The sequence below is a fragment of the Pelodiscus sinensis genome, chromosome 11 (assembly GCF_052426305.1).
Source record: "Pelodiscus sinensis isolate ZL-2025 chromosome 11, ASM5242630v1, whole genome shotgun sequence".
NCBI classification, from domain to species: Eukaryota; Metazoa; Chordata; order Testudines; family Trionychidae; genus Pelodiscus; species Pelodiscus sinensis.
In genome coordinates this window covers 51,468,493-51,486,557 of record NC_143062.1, presented here as the reverse complement: position 1 = coordinate 51,486,557, position 18,065 = coordinate 51,468,493, and the positions used below count along the sequence as shown (strand labels likewise).

Here is an 18,065-nt window from a genome sequence, read left to right as displayed (position 1 = left end):
TAGGAAGTTGGTGTGCTGGATTTTCCAGATTTCAAGAGGCGAGATGGCATTGAAACATAGCCATAAAATTCACTTCCTAGTTTTGAACTTTCTTCCTTAGAAGCCACAAAGGGGGAGATTATATGAGCTTACTCTTTACATCTATCAGCCGAGACCACACTTTTATGACGAGGATAAAAACCACAATGACTGTCCAGAGAGATGATTAGCTGTGAAAAGCTGCAAGGGACATATTCCGAGTGACAGTAGCTTCCCAAGGTTTTGACAGCTCTTTGCAACAACTTCTGAAATATTTTGCAAACTGTCCTGCTCAGTGACTGGCAATGTACACATGAAAATAATTTTTTTCTGGAATCTCTCCAGATGTGCCATACACCTCTGCATAAGAAGGTTTTACTGTCTGTTAAAGAACTGGATTCCAATTTCTTCTGTGCTTTCTATAGCGGCTGAAGTGTTTCAAGTTTGAATTCAAGTTTGATACGAAAGCTGTGCTGAATGTCTTGTGTAGGTAGCTGCTTGAGATTCCAGCTTTTCAATTGTTGAATTCTTCCTGATTTAAAGGTCGCATTAAGACACCCCTCAGAACACTGTGAAGCCGAATACCAAACTGGAACTGGAATGCAGTGTTCAAATGTGATTTCTTTGCAAACACCAGAGAGGAGGGGTTTTTTGTTTTGTTACTTAAAGGCTTGAAAACTGTACAGCTACGTCTAGACTGGCATGATTTTCCGCAAATGCTTTTAATGGAAAAGTTTTTCTGTTAAAAGCATTTGAGGAAAAGAGCATCTAGATTGGCACGGACGCTTTTCTGCAAAAGCACTTTTTGCAGAAAAGTGTCCGTGCCAATCTAGATGCGGTTTAGCGCAAGAAAGCCCCGATCGCCATTTTCATGATTGGGGCTTTTTTGTGCAAAACAATACCGCGTTGTCTACACTGGCCCTCTTGCACAAAAGCATTTGCACAAGAGGGCTTTTGCCCGAATGGGAGCAGCACAGTATTTCCACAAGAACACTGACAATCTTACATGAGATCATCGGTGTTCCTGTGAAAATTCAAGTGGCCAGTGTAGACAGCTGGCAAGTTTTTTCGTAAAAACTTACCAGTCTAGACGCAGCCTACCAGTATCTATTATGAACTTTTAACGATCAATCATTTTGTGAAATGAAATTAATGGGTAGCAGGTTTAAAACTAATAAAAGAAAGTTCTTCTTCACACAGCGTGTAGTCAACCTGTGGAACTCCTTGCCAGAGGAGGCTGTGAAGGCTAGGACTATAACAGAGTTTAAAGAGAAGCTAGATAATTTCCTGGAGGTTAGGTCCATAAAAGGCTATTAGCCAGGGGATAGAATTGGTGTCCCTGGCCTCTGTTTGTCAGAGGCTGGAGAGGGATGGCAGGAGACAAATCGCTTGATCATTGTCTTTGGTTCACCCTCTCTGGGACACCTGGTGCTGGCCACTGGCAGACAGGCTACTGGGCTAGATGGACCTTTGGTCTGACCCAGTACGGCCGTTCTTATGTTCTTATGTGAACTCCTGTTGTATGAAAGACAGCAACATGCAGCAGGTGCACTGTGCAAGATAAACAAAGCTATGTAGGTTTTTCATTCAGCTCGATTTATGTGCACTTAGTGCACGAGGAAGCAGAATTGGAATTCACTGTTGCCACATCCTTCCAGGTAAGTTCATATTCATTAGAAGTGTTACTGATAGAAACTGCAACAGTTCAGCTGTTGGTGACTTTACAAACTCCAAATCTGCCAAAATGAGTGCAGGCTTCTCCCCAGCAAAAACAAAAAATGAAAAGAAAATCATCAGCATGGGGCAGTTGAGAACATCTGGCAATTTATCAAAACACAACTCTTTCCAGCCAACCTCTCTTTAACGTTGTTGTTCCGAGCAACGTCATTCTCCCCAAAAAACACTTGAACCTCTTTAATCTGGCAATTTTGAGAAATAGGCTATGCCAGATTATGGAATTTTCTGGACCATGGGTGTTTGCTGTAATGAAAGGTGAAAGAGAGTCTATTACTAAAGCTTTTGTATGTACAAACCATTATAGAGTAGAGGACATGTCTAACACGTCGTCAGATAAATCCTTAATGCATTTAAACTGTTATTTTGTTTTTATGATCATATGTAGGTGATTAAGCTGAAAACCGCTGATTGTACAGTAGAGTGCTCTGCCACGTCTCATGTTTACGAGCTAAATGTGTGCTAGACAATGCAGCATGTCTACTTTTTGTTTAGTTGCACTGCATTTAAACTTCCTTTGTTTTTATCATCATTATGTAGGTACGATGATAAAAGAAACATCAACACTGCAAAACTGTACCTTGCAGTGCTCTGCCATCTTCTCTTGTTGTGCCAGACGGCGTGCCTGCTTTTTGTTTTGAAGGTGAAAATAAACACACTTTGCAAAGCACAGAATTTGTATTTAACACGTTACATAGACACCAATACAGATGGGGTCAGGGAGGCGCGGAGGGTGCATGACTGCAGGGTGGGGCCTGGGTGTGAGAGGGATGGGGTGCTTACCTGGCGCTCTGCTCCCAAGGGCACATATGGCTGCACGCTGACCCTTGCACCCAGGAACCGTCCCCTCCCGCTTTGAGACCAGCAGGCGAAAAGCCTCTGGACAAGCATTTTGCTACAGTGCCATTCCCCTAGCTGGGAGGGGGAGCAGGAGCACACAACCGCTTCCTTCTGCCTTTGCTAGGGTCCGACCCACCCAAGGTGTTCCCAGATCAGGGACGCCCGGATCAAGGAGGTCCAAGTATATTTCTTGGCCGGATTGATTTGATCCATTTTTTGGAAACTTTTGAATCCTTCCTTGTGGTGTGAAATGTATCCAGATACAGATTGCGGTTTCATTCCCGTGTCAGCCTGTCACATCTCGACACTGCTACCTGCCAACAGCTTGAAATGTGTGTGTGGGCCTGTTCCTTGTGCGGGTCTTCCGAACTCATCCATAGCCTCGCCACAATGGGCAGCTTTGCACAAAACCCCAGACAAAGGAATTCTCAGAATACCGCTAGCTCGTGCAACGCACTGGGTTCTAATAAACGATGTTATTGTTTATATATTTGAATGAATACAAAAGTAGAGTTAACCCGCCCCCCCCCCCACCTATGCTGCTTTTTGTAACACCTGGGATTGCTTCAGCAAAAGCTGGTTTAAACTGAAAACAAAGGGGCTGAGCCGTGGGCAAGTGGTTGCCATAGAAGGTTTTGTCGACGCACCACAAGAAGGTGTGCACAGTACGAACACAGTTTACTACCTCTCAGCCTGAGTGGGGGTAACACGAGTATTTACATCTCGCCGCTGGAGCTCTTGAGTCTTCGTAACAAACCACAAAAAGTTCCGTTTGCTTTCCCAGACACCTGCCTTCACTGGAAAAAGAACATAGCACTTAAAACACACATTTGGAAGGTATACCCAGAATGTGTCTCCACATAGCTTCCTCCCGCACCAGTCACCCACAACTACCCGTGGTTTTACCTGTAGAACAGAGGGATACCGCCCCACTTCCACCCTTGAAAGAGGAAATCAGCTTTCCAGTCATGTATGAAATCGCTGGTGTGGTTTGGATTCACAGCTTGACCATGTAATACGAGGTCAGCTGTGAACAGCATTGGACTGTATGAACTCCAATGCTCGAGAGTTTTGATGTCGGACCTTATGTGCCAAGCAGTCGACAGAGGGGATTGAGACGAAACCCAAGAAACATTTACACAACGCAAATATACAAAATGAAGAGGCTTTAAATCTGCTAGCAGTAATCCAATGTATTATAGTAACCTTATGAGGTTTATAAGTGGATAAGATTTCTCAAAAGCAGTTATTATCATTTAATTAGTACAGAGACTTTCCTGAAGAGGAAGGAAGGTGACTAGCCCATGGAACATGTGTCTTCAAACATCACACTACATTTGTTGGAGTACAAAAAAACCCCCACCTCTTAAGACAGTAACGAACCCCCCGACGTTTTCTTTGTATGAAGCCATAATTTACATATATAAAAACTGCAAAACCTTTTGATTCAACCTAATTAGTTCACACACAGAATCTTTCAATATTTAATATGAAACAAACCAGTCTCACAAACAGCTGTCAAGCACGTGTGCTGTGATGTTCTACTGTGTTACAATACAAAACTACCAAAATACGATGTTACATTATTTGTAAAATATATTCCTTTGCTTGCAAAATTACTTACTGATTCCAATTTTTAATTACACAATAAAGTGTTACATTCGGGTTAATACTTAACAGAGAACTAGATGTTAATTCTGTTCTGATGGAGAGCAATACTCTCTCAACCAAGAACTTGCTAAGCCAACTCATAGTATTTTCCAGTTTCTGGATCAAAGTAGCAGTTTAGACATGGATCATACAAAAGAGTCAGGACTTCCTCATCCTCCTCTGTACTGAAGTCATCTTCACCTGTGTGAAGCGAGAGAAATAAGAGCAAAATTACCTTATTAGTCACTCCTGAAACACAGGAGACACACCCTTTTATCACAGCAGACAATCTGGCTGAGTGCTTCTTTAGAAGGGTGTAATCTCTTGGGTTTTGCATAAAATACTAAAATTGTTACATTTGAGGTTAACATTTATTCATGGTTTCATTTGTGTTTCTGAAGATTTATATTTAGTTGAGGTAACATTATATAATGCAAAATTTGCCTAATAACCTAAAGCACAGAGAGTTTGCTGGAATGTATATCAAAAGTTGGTCTAAAATAAATGTATTGATAAGGAGTTGAAGCACACTCTCTCACAGAATTGCTTAAACAGTTGTGTATTGCCCTTAATCATGCTTCAGGGTGGTAAACTTGTTATTGGTTTGGTAACCAGACATGGTGGTATTCTGACAAATCTTTTCTAGCTGAAAAGCAGAGCAGCAGAAATAATAATTTAGATCCTACCCCAGATGCAGTTTGCGATCCCTAAACCAAAAGTGGGACTCTGGCTACAAAATGGCAGACCACATTCAGTGCTGGTAAGCGCAAGGTAGTGTATATTGGAAAACAGAATCCCAGCTACACAGTTCAAATAATGGCGTCTAAGGTAGCTGTTCCCACTCAAAAGAGATCTTGGAGTCACTGTAGAGACTTCTCTGACAGCATCCACTCAACGTGCAGCGGCAGTGGAAAACGTGAAGAAGAATGTTGGGAATCATTAGGAAAGGGATAGAGAACGAGAGAAAATATCATATTGCCGCTATATCCATCCATAGGACGCCCACATCTTGAATACTGGGTGCAGATGTGGTCACCCCATCTCTTAAAAGATAGATTAGAATTGGAAAAGGTTAGAAAAGCAGAACAAAACGATCACAGGGTATGGAGCAGCTTCTGTCTGAGGCAAGATTAATAAGACAACTAAGAGGGGGCTATGATAGAAGTCTATACAGTAATGATGGGTGTGAGGAAAGTAAATAAAGTAATGTCATTTACTCCTCAGAGCTCAAGCATTAGTGGTCCCCAAATGAAATGAATAGGCAGCAGGTATAAAACAAACAAAAGGAAGCATTTCTTCACACAACGCACCAGGCAGCCTTGGAAGTCCTTGCCAGAGGAAGCTGCGAAGGTCATGCCTATACCACATGCTAAGGGGAAGCACGTACAAGGGCAAACATCTCACAGAACTCTAGTTACCACACAGGCAAGTAACCTGTGTTTCTGTGCATCTACCACGCCAGCCTCTTTCTTGGCAAGCAGAGAAGATAACCTATTTCTCAGTGTGCATTCCCAGGTGTAAATAGATTCCGAGTGTTGTGAAACTGCTGCTGTTAGCATAACAGGCTATTACTTTGGCATATAAACCACATGCTTTGCATTACGATTCTGAGAGAGATGTAAACTTTGATGATGAAATGCAAGATACAGATTGCATTCAACTGTGAATTACTTCCTATCAAAAAGTTATGTCTTCACTCACACTTAGCTATTAGAAAAGCAGGGCTGAGAAAAGAACTTTGTTTTACAAACTGTGGATAGCGCATATTCATCTTGTACTTGTACTTGGGGCTAAGAATGGATTTCCACATCCTAAATACAGCCTTGCAGTTTATTTAATAGTCCAGATACTAGACTGAAACAGATCTCTTAGCTCCCTGCATGCTCATAACTCTTTGGTGCGGAGAGCTCTCACACGCCTTTTGCCTGTAATGTCTCGAGGGACATAACAGAGGAGCAGATGTATTGGAGGATGTGTCAGTTCCCTATTCCTGGCAGGTGACAGATGTGGCAGGACACAGGCCTCCGGCTGTCTCGGACTCCCCTGCCATGGGGTTCAGGGTTCCTTCCTGTCAAGTTCTGTGAGGTTGTTGTCTGCACACGGGCTCCCTATGAGAAGGCTTCTGCCAAGAGTGTTAACGTCTCTCGCCAGCCACGTCCTGCAGTGACGGATGAGTGGCACTGGGGATCAAAGCAGAGATCTCTGGGAGTCTGTGGTCACACACCTGCATGCAGGTGGCAGCCATATGTTGGTCGTTTTGCACGTGGATTCACAAGTGTCATTTTGGCAGCTGCCCCTATGGCTGGCCCTTTTCAGGATCCCCTCTGCTCCCCCTGAATGAGCAAAGGGCTAGAAAAGGAGCGATCTCTGCTCAGAGCACACAAAACCAAGCAATGAATTCGCCACCTGGTATGTTTGCACTGCCATGGATTCCTGGGACACTGACTGCTCTGGAAGCAGAACTGCTATGAGAGCTAGAGAGCTTGCAAGACAGAGTGTCCATAGTGCTGCCCTGAATGAGGCCCATGGGGCAGGAGGCGGCCAACTGGAAGAAGATGGAGGTGGCTATATCTTCTTTGGGAAAGAAAAGACAGTTGAAGGGAGGCATATTCATGGGGCTGGTTTGGCCATCAAGAACAAGATTGCTAACCAGCTTTTAGAACTCCGAATGGGTATTAACCTTTGTGTCATGACTTGTCTTAAGCTTAGTAGCAACCAATATGCATGGTCGTTAGTGGGTGCATGGTCGTTAGTGGGTGCATGCCCACACTTGATGATGATGAAGACAACAAAGAGCAGTTCTTGTGTGCTCTTGATGCAGTTCTCACTTCCAGAGCCCAGGAAGAGAAAGGTAGCCTCGTAGGTGACTTCAATGCAAGAGATGGGCAACATCTCAAACTCCAGAGAGACCCCACGGGGAGAGAAGGGCTGGGGAAAGCTAACGCTGATAGCATTCTTCCCCTACGCAGCATGATTTGCTTATCACAAACACAGAGGGAAACACCCACGTTCTGAACACTTGTATCTTCTTGCTACTGTCATTGTCAGAGCCTGTAATTGTACTGGGGTCCATGTTACACGAGCTGAGCCAGGTACCGATGACAGCTGGACAGACCATCATTTAGTCAGACCAGTTCTGAACACGTGGCTTGTATCACCACGCCGTAAGCAACTGAACAGAACACAAAAGAGATTTAATGTCGTGGCATTTCAAAATCATGCTAGTTGTGAGACCTATCAGCAACACCTCACCAAGAGGCTCTCTGACCTACCTGACAACCTCAACCATGCGCAGATACATTGCAAGGCGTTCAAGGCTAATAGTCACAGGGCGTGTGCAGAATCGACTAGCTCGTCCACTCACCACGCTCAGGAATGGTTTGATGAGCTTTAGGAAATCCTAGCACCTACTCATCAGAGGAGAGGCACATTTCGCACTTGGCAAATTAACTCTTTAATCAGCAAAAAAAAAAAAAAAAAAAAAAAAAAAAAGAGGTTTACAATTGGCTTAATGCTCAAAGGAGGATGGATGACGTCAAGAATCTGTGATGGCAGGTGAAGACCATGGAGATCCAGAGTTTCCCTAATCAGCCTGACACAAGAAGCTTCTTTTCAAGCAACAAAAGCCATTGACAGGCCAAGTTCCCTGTGTAATTGTAATTATGGGCTCCCCTAAGGGATGTCTCTGTTGGATCCATGTGCTGCTCCGCATCCGTCGGCTTTCTCCCAGCCCTTAGTTTAGAAACTTCTCTGTGACCTTTTGAATGTTAAGTGCCAGCAGTCTGGTTCCATTTTGGTTTAGGTGATGCTCATCCTTCCTGAACAGGCTCCCTCTTTCTCAAAAGTTTCTCTAGCTTCCAATAAATATATTGGAACACTACTATCAACACATCCAATATTTTGTTAAGGGAAGCTAATTTATAAGCATTTCACAAGTTACCTTGATTAGAGATTCTTGTGAGAATCAGAGGGAAAAAACAACCAATTGGCAAATATGCATCTGTGCCACTTTCTGAGCTAAATCCTTCAATTTTCATTTTATGGAAATTCTAGGGTTACTGCTGCAAGTTTTGGATTTCATAATACTGACATCAAGAATCATCTCAGGTCCCTTTCTGAAATATATGTCTAACATGCTTTTAACTCAAGGATTGCTGTCCCATTCTCTTTGGTTTATTTGGGCCACTTAACATAACATATTTATTCGATTCGTCAAAGCAAGGTCCCTCTTGACAGCAGCATTCTATTTTGCTGTCATAAGCAATTACAAATGTACACCTATAAAAGATTCCAAATTTGAGGGGCATAATCTATTTTAGACAGTAAATCACTGACACATGTTCATCCCTTGGGCCGACAAAATACACAGCTGAGATTTATGAGATCTCACACTGAATTCTCTGTACCTAGTGAAAAATGTAGGAACCTAATCTATTCCCTCGGGTAGCAGAAAAGAAAAAAAGGACCTTTGTAGGAAAAGATGCATTTATTTTAATTCTATTGTTGTTCACTGCTGTTTCAAGACACATTCTTTGTCATCTTCTAGCCAGAGCCAGATTTAGGGGTGTCAGGGTCAGGTGCCATTTTTGGTGTTAGAAACAAAAAGGAAAATAGAATGTTTGAAGTAAAATGTTTCAGATATTCCCTATGCAGATTCATTTTTTCTCTAACTTCCTAGAACATTCTGGAGCTTTGTAGAATATCATGGAGCCTTCCAGACTTTCTGAGAATAACGTTTCCCTCACCCTCCTAGACTGTTGTCAGCCATGCCCTTGTGGGTATTTATGGGGGGGGGCATGGCTAGTCAGTCAGTGGGACAAAAGAATGAAGTGAGAGCCCAGCTGTGATAATGTGAATCTTGTTCTATTCTACTTGTACTTGTGTTTTAAGATTTGAAAAGTGTAAGTAGCTACTAATCAAGGACCTACTTAACAAGATGCCAGCAATACCTGTCAAACCCCTATATATGCAACAATATGAAAGGAACACTGCTGCTACTTTGGCTGTGCCTAACACAATATGGTTGATGACTTTCTAAGGCTGCAGAACAAAGGCTTTTGCACTTCCTAATACTGTCCATTAAAAGATGCCCCTGAAGGAGTCTTCAGGGACTCAGAAGTGGATGCAAAAAGCTCAGTTGCAATCTAGTTTGTAGTAAGGGGCAAATTTTACAGATCCTAGCATGCACATTTCTTGTCTTACAATGACAGGGAAAAATCATGTATACAAATTGGGCAGCAAAGTTGTGAAACGGGCTACAATGCAAAAACAAAAACAAAAAACGGTATTCAAAAGATTAACAAACGGAGGGGGGAAACGGTGCATCGTTTGCTCTAGGGCCAGACCTGTCTCCAGCAAAGAACCTTAGCACCTGGGTGCTGCTGTCATTTTCGGTGTTGACTCAGGAGTATGTAACCATGCTCAAGAGCAAAACCAAACTTTCCTTTAGGACAGGATCTGAACTCTTCACTTACATGAGCAGTGCTTGCACATCAGTGTGGGTCCGCTTCAGTCAGTGGAGCTGTTCTGGCGGGTAGCGATTATCTGTAGGAGTAAAGGCTACACTCCTCCCTACATGGACTCTCCATTCCTACCTCCTTCTGCTCCAGCAGCAACATCCTCTTTCCAAATGAACAGGCTGCACTGACGTCCAGGGCTAATCCAAACTGCTCGGCATTAGCAGGCCACACTCACTAAGCAAAGGCGTTCTCCACTTACCGGAGACACAGCTCTGTTTCCTGCCTGACTCTACTAGTTTGAACTGAAGGTAAGAATCAGGAGACTTGAGTCTGACCAGAATCTACCTCCGTGGGAGCGCAACCAAACGGCCACGAGGACTTCCTTGCGGAAGTCAGCATTTAACAGCAGCGTAAGGGCAATACTGAGCAATATTTCTTTCTGACCATTAGTAAGCCAGTCACATATTCTCATGTGTATAAATTCCTACCTGGAACACGTAGATTTGCTGAAGAGTCAGTATGCTGAGCTAGCTCTTGGCTTGGAAGAATTATGGGAGGGCTGAACACACTTAACCAGTCCCTGAAAAAAGACAAATTCAAATGTCAGTCATTCTGAACAAAGTTGTTTTGTTCCTCCCCAAATCTCGCAAGTAGGATAAAAATGTTTGATGAATATCTTAGGTGTGGTGCAACAGAAGAAAGCCAGATTTCACAATGTTACCAAATTATACGCTTTTCACATTTAATAAAGTCAGCAGCAGACTCCCAAAGTCTGGCAGCAAAACACATAGCTCCTAAGGTAGACGTCTCCAAGGAGTTCAACAGTAGCCCTAAAGCTCACAAAGCAATTTTCCTTCAAGTAAATATATGCCGGAATGCGGCCATTTGACTATAACAGAACAACAAAACCCACGTCTATTTTAAACTTGCCCATTTTATGTGTATTTCGTTTTGAGACACCTTATCAACAATTACCAAAGCAAACCTAATGCAATAAGCACAGTTAACGTGCTATACAATGGAATTTGATAATCACAAACAAATACACATTGTTAACACCACATCTGTAAAGACTTCTGCTCATGGACTATCATGCTAATGGAGCATTTTTGGATAACATTTTATTTTATTTCTCTAATTATAGCAGACTGAAACTTCCTACATGGCAGCAAATTACTGGTTTATATTAAACTGCAACACAGTTAGCTCATTCTATGAATATACTTGCATAATTATATACTTACGCATATTTACACACGTATACACTTTTGGTCTAATTTTCAAAGGAACGTTTGTTTTTATTTATTGCATTATTATTTCCAGAATATAGCCAACAAAAGGGATATGGAAGAAGAATGCTCAGTGTAGTTAAAAAAAAAGGGGGGGGGGAGGCGGGAAGAAAAAAGAAAAAAAAAGAATTCATACCAGACGTATACATGCAAAAATGACACAGCAGTAGCAGAAGTCTTGATGGCTGTGGGAGAAAGAGCCGCAATCACAGTTGGACTGTGCGCTTTTCTGGGCAGGGCCCATCTTTCGGTTGTGTGTTTGTCAGCACAACGGACCTGAAGCCCCTAGAGGCAACTGGCATACAAACAATAAAAACAACCACACAGACGCTGGTCACCTTTTCGTATAGCTGTCACAAAACAAAGAACCACTGAGTTACATTAAGAACACATTTTCTTGGCTGACTCTATAGAGTTAGAGGACAACTCTTGCTAGTTTCTGAAGCAAAACCCCACTGCAGCAGCTGGGTCCAGGAGGGGTTTTGCTTCAGAAACTAGCAAGATTTGGTGGCCTTCTGTAATTAAGAAGGGAGTCTGGCCAGATGATCCAGGGATGGCTTAGTTACCCCGTATCTAGCGTGTCCTTTGCAGGCGGTTGTAGCACAGTGGATTTTCTAAAGCTTTGTGAAATAACTCGTGTTTCATGTGTTCATACGAAATCCAGGTGTTCAGACACTGGGCCCCATTTTCTGACCCTGTATTTGATGGTTGCAGTTGAATGTGGTAGGGCAGAGAGCATCAGACTCCAGATGTGCAGGACAAAACCGCCCTTTAGGGAGAGTGGGGGGTTGGCTGTAGACTGAGCTGCAGACTTTTCCCACCAAGTGCCTTGAACAGAAGTAGAGGCATCTGCATACTCAGGTTACTAGGGTGGTTCTTTCACGTTATACTGTGACTCAAAGCAGTTCTTGCGCACCACTCAGGAGCCAGGCTTCAATATGGGAAACCAGCTACAACTAAATACGCCCATCAGTGTTCCTGGAAAATCTCTGATCTTTGCCAAAACTTCCACATAAACCATGAACTCGCCTTAAATGCATCAAAAGCCCTGACAATTGAACACGGAGACCTGGGTAAGCAATCCTACCTTATTAGACTAAAGCTACATCTAGACTGCAGGCTTCTTTCGGAAGAAGCTATTCCAGAAGAGATCTTCTGAAAAAACGTCTTCCGAAAGACAGCGTCCACACTGCCAAAGCGCATCGAAAAAGCAATCTGCTTTTTGAAAAGACAGCATCCACACTGAATGAACGCTCTCTCCCACTTAAGCTGTGATTACTGTGCTTTTTCCTCTTTCCTCTTCTTCCGAAAGAACTCCCTCTTCCCTGTTCACACGCGCCTTTTTGAGAAAGAGCTCTTTTGGAAAAAGGCTTCTTCCTCGTAGCAATAGGCTTACCAATGTTGGAAAAACCCCTGAGTTCTTTTGATTTTTTTCAAAAGAACGTGACTGCAGTGTGGACGTAACTGGAGTTTTTTCCGGAAAAATGGCAGTTTTTCCAAAAAAACTCTGTAGTTTAGACATAGCCTAAGACATGTTTCCAGAGTCCCAATACAAACCTAGATTCCCCCACTGGACCAAGCTGTGGTCAGGGCAAAAGTGAACGGGGCAGAGGAGAGAGGGAAAGGACAAAGGTGCCTTTAAAGATGTCAGCCTTGTTTTGCCTGATGTGGGGGCCGGCTTAGGATGCGGTGGGTTTCTGGTATACATGAGAGCAGTTTCAGGGCTGCTGTAACTAATACCCAAAGGGCTCTCCACCAGCCAGGCATGGGGATGTCCTAGCATGCCCGTATGCTGAAGGCCAAGAGGATGAGGTGTAAGAGCAGCTAAGGGGGATTCCCCTGGCTACAGAAATGCTCATGAAGCCAGCCAGATGTGCTGGCTTTTCACTACTTTCTTCTGCCAGCTTGGGGCCCATGGTCTGGCACATCTCTATGTATTTTAGAGTGCGTCTGTCTGTCAGTGAGTCCGTTTGTTCCAGAACTTAAAACCAGGGTCAGGGTTTGGTTGCACCTGGAAAACAGGAAGTGCCAGGAATGGGGCTGGTTTCCATGCCAGGGAAAGGGAGGGGCAGAGAGCAGAGGGACATGAGAGGGTGGGGCACAGAGAGGAGGAACGCGATACTGGGGGCAGCTGTAGCACAAAGACAGTGGCCAGCAGGACTGGGGCTTTGCCCTCTTGCCTGCCACCAGACTGGGTAAGTAGCATCCCTGCCTCAAACATGGAGCCTGTAAGCTGGGGAGGGAGGGGCAAAGAAGGGGGCACAGACTCCAGAGCCCGCCCACCCCCCCACAGAGAACCTGCAGGCCACCGGGGAGGAGGGGGGCTGCAGGCCAGGGGGCAGCCCCCGGAACCTCAGCCCCCCCGACAGCTTGCACACCAGAGGGGGGACACTGGAGGCAGGGACCAGGCCCCAGAGCTGGGCCAGTCCCTGGCGCATCCACCCAAAGATATTGCAGGATGGGGAGCCACTGGTGGCGGGGGTAGCACCCAAAGCACCATCTCCACAGACCAGCTGCAGGGCGGGGGGGCAGTTGGAGACCAGGGCCAGCCCATGGAGCTTCACCCCCCCAACAGGCTACAGGATGAGGGGGCCGCTGTCTCAGGCAAGGCCACCCTGGAGCAGCAGCAGGCTGGGGGGCAGCAGCAGGCTGGGGGTTGCCCCCAGAGTGCTGCCTCCCCAGAAAAGCTGCAGGTGTGGGGAGGCAACTGGAGGGTGGGGCCAGCCGGCAGAGGCCTGGATCCCCCCCACCGGGAAGCATAGTCCCAGCCCCTCGGGAGGAGCCGCTGACTGGGGAGCGCTGCCCCGGCTCCCTGGGAGGAGCCACTGCGAGAGCAGCGCCACCCTCGCTGCCATGGGCAGCCGCTATAAACCCCGCCCCCCACTCCTAGCCCCCTGCCCTGAGTCCTGCACCTCTCACCTGCCTTGACTTCTATGCCCCCACCATCTGAATCCCCTGCCCTGGGCCCCCCACCTGGAGCCCCCCCCAATACCTCCCAACCCTCTGCCCTAAGCCACCCATCCCCTGCCCCTCTCCACCCTGAAACCTCACCCGAGGCTTCATTTTTGAAAACTACAGTCCTGAACTGAAGCATGGCCGCTTTTCATTTCTTTTAAAAAATGTTTCATTAAAGACCTGAGCAACGGCAGGTCCATCTGCTCATCGTACGCGACTGGTGCTCACAGTGTTGTCTGCAAATCCATGCCGCTCTGGGAGGGCACGAAGGAGGATCTATTTCGGACAGAGAAACCTAGCTGCTCTGTTGGATGCTCGGGCTGCTACAACGTGCCTTTTGCTTCCCTTCTCTCAGCTGGTTCTTAGGCTGCCGGTGCACGTTCCTGCTTCCAGAGTGTCTTGCTGCAGGTAGGTACACGCCAGCTGGGGTGAATCTGGGGACACACCTGCTCTTTTGTAGCCAATGTGAGAAAAACCTAATTTTCCACCTCAGAAAGCACAACTGCCGGGACGGGACTTCACCGAGTACGAGGAAGGATTTAAAGTGAGAGAGGGAATTTTCCATAGGTTTAATAGTTACGAAATGTTCTTTTAGACTGTCATTGCACTTGCAGCCAGACAACAGCTTCCCCACCAGTCCTTGCCAGTGGCCGAGGGGCAGGCCAGGCAGTCACCAGTATACCTCCTCCAGACTGCCCATTGCTGTGTGTCTCAATCCCTCCACTCACTAATCCTCCAAGCACACCCCAAGGAGGAGCCACTTCCACCCAAGGTGCAGAGCTTCAGAGAATGCCAGCTCAGGCAGAAACTGCACTGGAACGCATGGGGTCCTAGGCAAAACCCTTCATCTGCTGTAATTTGCATTACTGGTGTTATGTACCTTGAGTGCAAGTTCTTGAGTTTTGTGCTACTGCTGGCACCAGTGTTTAATCAGAATTAGCTGACATGATATTTAATCGAAATTTGACCTGGTTCATGCTCTGTGGTCAGGCCCAGTCCAGCATCACGACAGCTAACTGGACTCTTTGCAATCACACTCCAATCCCATCAGGTGCTGCGTGACGACAAGCGCCAAGAGAAATGACAGGGGGAATTAATATACAGTATAATGCAGGGCTCCTCAACACGCGGCCCACGGATGGGATCCTTTGAACACAGGAACACTGGGAACACACTCCACAACGGCGAGTCAATATAACGGTTTTCTATGCATATGTGTTTTAGTAGTTATATTCCTGGACTGTCATTGCTCATTGCAAGTGCTGTCATAGGGGTGGAATTCAGGTAAATGTTGCATTGTATTAATATCAGCAGAAATGACTTAAATGGGGCCTGTGTGTTGTGTAGTCTTGCCTTAATCTTTGTATTCATGGCCGTCAGTGTGCTATTTGCATTTATTTGCATGCATATGCAACCACACTTAAGTTGAGGCCCTTGGCATGTGCTGTGAGTATCACTGTGGCCCCCATGGCTTCCAAAGTTGAGTAGCCCTGGTGTCATGTTTTGCTGCAGCATGTGTGTTAATACCTTGCACCAGGAAAACCACCACAAGCTCTTTAAAGAAGAGTGGTGGGTCAGATCCAGAGAGAGAGAGAGAGAGAGGACTAGACCATGTCTCATCTAAAGGACAGTACCTAAAGTAGATGCCTAATAATACCAGGCTGGTACAATGGCCCGTTTTAAACAGCAAGATCTTGGCTCTTGTAAAAATGCTTTCTTTTCAGCTTCATATGATGGATTTCTTGTTGGCCAAAAGTTACTTTAAAAGTTGAAGCCTCAAAATTCATGTTAAAAACAGATCTTAGATTTCCACACGTCATATAAAAATGGCCAACCCGACATTTTCCAAAACTGTTAAACAAAATTCATCTCTGTGCTGTGATCTTGTCTCTCAGTTTTCAGAAGAAAGCAAAGATTTGCACCTGATGGATAACCCTGTAAAAAGTAGGTTTCTAATGGAAATATTGTCAGATGTTTTACTCTAGCAGCCAAGACAGGTGTTGGGTACACATGAAACGTGTAACCTCTTGGAGCTCAGCTTTCAATGAAACGCCTAAGATGGCATGTGCGCGTTAGTGGAAAAGAGTATAAATGAACTCAAATTTTTATAACATTCCTTGTTGAAATCTATTTTATACCTTTGTATAAAATAAGAAACCGAGCAAATGGCTGACTATTAGAACATAAGAAAGTAACACAAGAATGGCCATACTGAGTCAGACTAAAGGTTCATTTAGCTCAGTATCCTGTTTTCCGACAGTGGCCAATGCCAGATGCCCCAAGGGAATGAACAGAACAGGGAATCAAGTGATCCCTCTCCTGTCATCCATTTCCAGCCTCCAACAAACAGAGGCAAAGGACACCATTCCTACCCATCCTGGCTAATAACCATTGATGGACCTAACCTCCATGAATGTATCTAGTTCTCTTCTGAATCCTCTTTAAGTCTTGGTCTTCACAACATCCTCTGGCAAGGAGTTCCACAGGTTGACCGTGTGCTGCATGAAGAAAAACTTCCTTTTCTTTGTTTTATACATGCTACCTATTACTTTCATTTGGTGACCTCTTGTTCTTGTGTTATGGGAACAAGTAAATTAGAATGCCCAGCAATGTAGACTGGTCAGCCGTGTATCTCATTTATCCTTCATCTTACACTGACCGAAGAAAGATTTTTTTTTTTAGGATAAATTTCTTAAACCAGTTTATCTCCTCAAAACAGAAAAACAAATCAAGCATTTTATTAATTAGAGACACTCTCTGTTTATGCTACTATCAAAGCCGCAAGCTGTAATCAATACAATCAATATGCTAGGACCAGCTATGGCTTTCTTGATAACAAAGCTGAATGCTAAATAGTACACCCTGACATTGAGAGTCCCATTATGTGAAGACACAGAAGAGGCAGTTTTCATAAATATTCAAAGTTAGTTTTAGCACTGACTTGGGCACTAAAATTCTCAGTTATTCTGTACCTTATTTTTCACGTCCAGGTACATCATAGCCTTCATGACACAATTTTACTATCTCATTTCTTTTTTCCTCCAATATTTCTATCAGAAAATCTGTGCTACATTCAGGAAGTAATTATAATATATCGAAAGATCATAAGACAGTCGGGCAGCATTTAAAAGCGAAGACAGTCATTTGTATTTCTGTAAACAGCCTCTGTCACAGCGATGTGACAAACGTGATTCATCTCTGCGACACCCTGCCTAGCAGGGAAGTGCGCCTGTGAGCCCTTACCAATGCTGTGCAGCTCGCCAGACCCGCGGCGCGGCTGTCACCATTAACAAGCGGACGCTAGCAACAGGAGAATTCAGGAGCACTGCAGGCCCCGTCTTGCAATGGGAGCGCTTGTCCAGGCGGTGTGGCCAAGTGCACCACCGGGCGGGGATCTGTTACGTGACAGTCCCACGCAGAGCCTGTGGGCAGGCTCCACCAGGTGCCTATTTCACGCACTGCAGGCAGATTTAGGGGCTTTCTCCCCGCTGGACGCTCACCAGGCTGTTTGCTATTCGGGGATCCAGCTGCTGGATCCTATTTCTTTTACGCCTCCAGAATATGAACTGAGCACTGACTGGGCTCTCAGCACCCCCTTGGGGGCACACCCTCTGTTTAGCAGCCCCCCTGGCCCATCACTGACCGCTCTGTAGCTGATGCACAGCCGCTCCCAGCACTCCACCTAGGCGAGCTTTCTGGGCCCAAAGGTTAACTCCCCAGTGCACATGCAGGGTGTAACATGCAGCGCAGATACTTTGCCCAGGCTTCTCACCCCATTGCTCTCAATTCCATCACCTGAGAAATTGCGATATCGGCTCTTCTTGGGAACTTGCCACCCTCCTCTCTCTGCTCCCGACAGACAAGCAGGAGGAAGTAACTTCTCCAAGGCTCCAGCTCACCAGGCCTGGTCTATACTAGACCAGGCAGATTAGCTTAGGGTATGCCACTCCAGCTATGCAAAATGCGTAGCTGGAGTCAGCTTACTTTGAGCCAAGCAGCGGCTGCGTCCACAGAGCGGGAGGTCGACAGGAGCACACACTCCTGTTGGCTTCCCGTACTCCTCTCAGGAGGAGGAGGATCGGGTGCTGGCAGGGCTGCCTTCAGCGCTTGATGTAGGGGG

The 18,065-nt window shown here is 45.4% G+C and overlaps 1 protein-coding gene across 6 annotated transcripts in view; it reads right to left on the bottom strand.

Moving 5' to 3' along the window:
- Positions 1 to 3,765: 3,765 nt before the first annotated feature.
- Positions 3,766 to 18,065, bottom strand: part of CFAP20DC (CFAP20 domain containing) — a 215,555-nt gene continuing 201,255 nt past the window's right edge. For all 6 annotated transcript variants that reach the window (XM_075938429.2, XM_075938436.2, XM_075938433.2 and 3 more), the window contains 2 exons: positions 10,190 to 10,281; positions 3,766 to 4,443 (listed from right to left, as the gene is read on the bottom strand). In XM_075938429.2, coding sequence (XP_075794544.1) covers positions 4,331 to 4,443; positions 10,190 to 10,281 — 205 coding nt within the window. In that variant the 3' untranslated portion in view covers positions 3,766 to 4,330. The remainder of the gene's footprint in view (positions 4,444 to 10,189; positions 10,282 to 18,065) is intronic.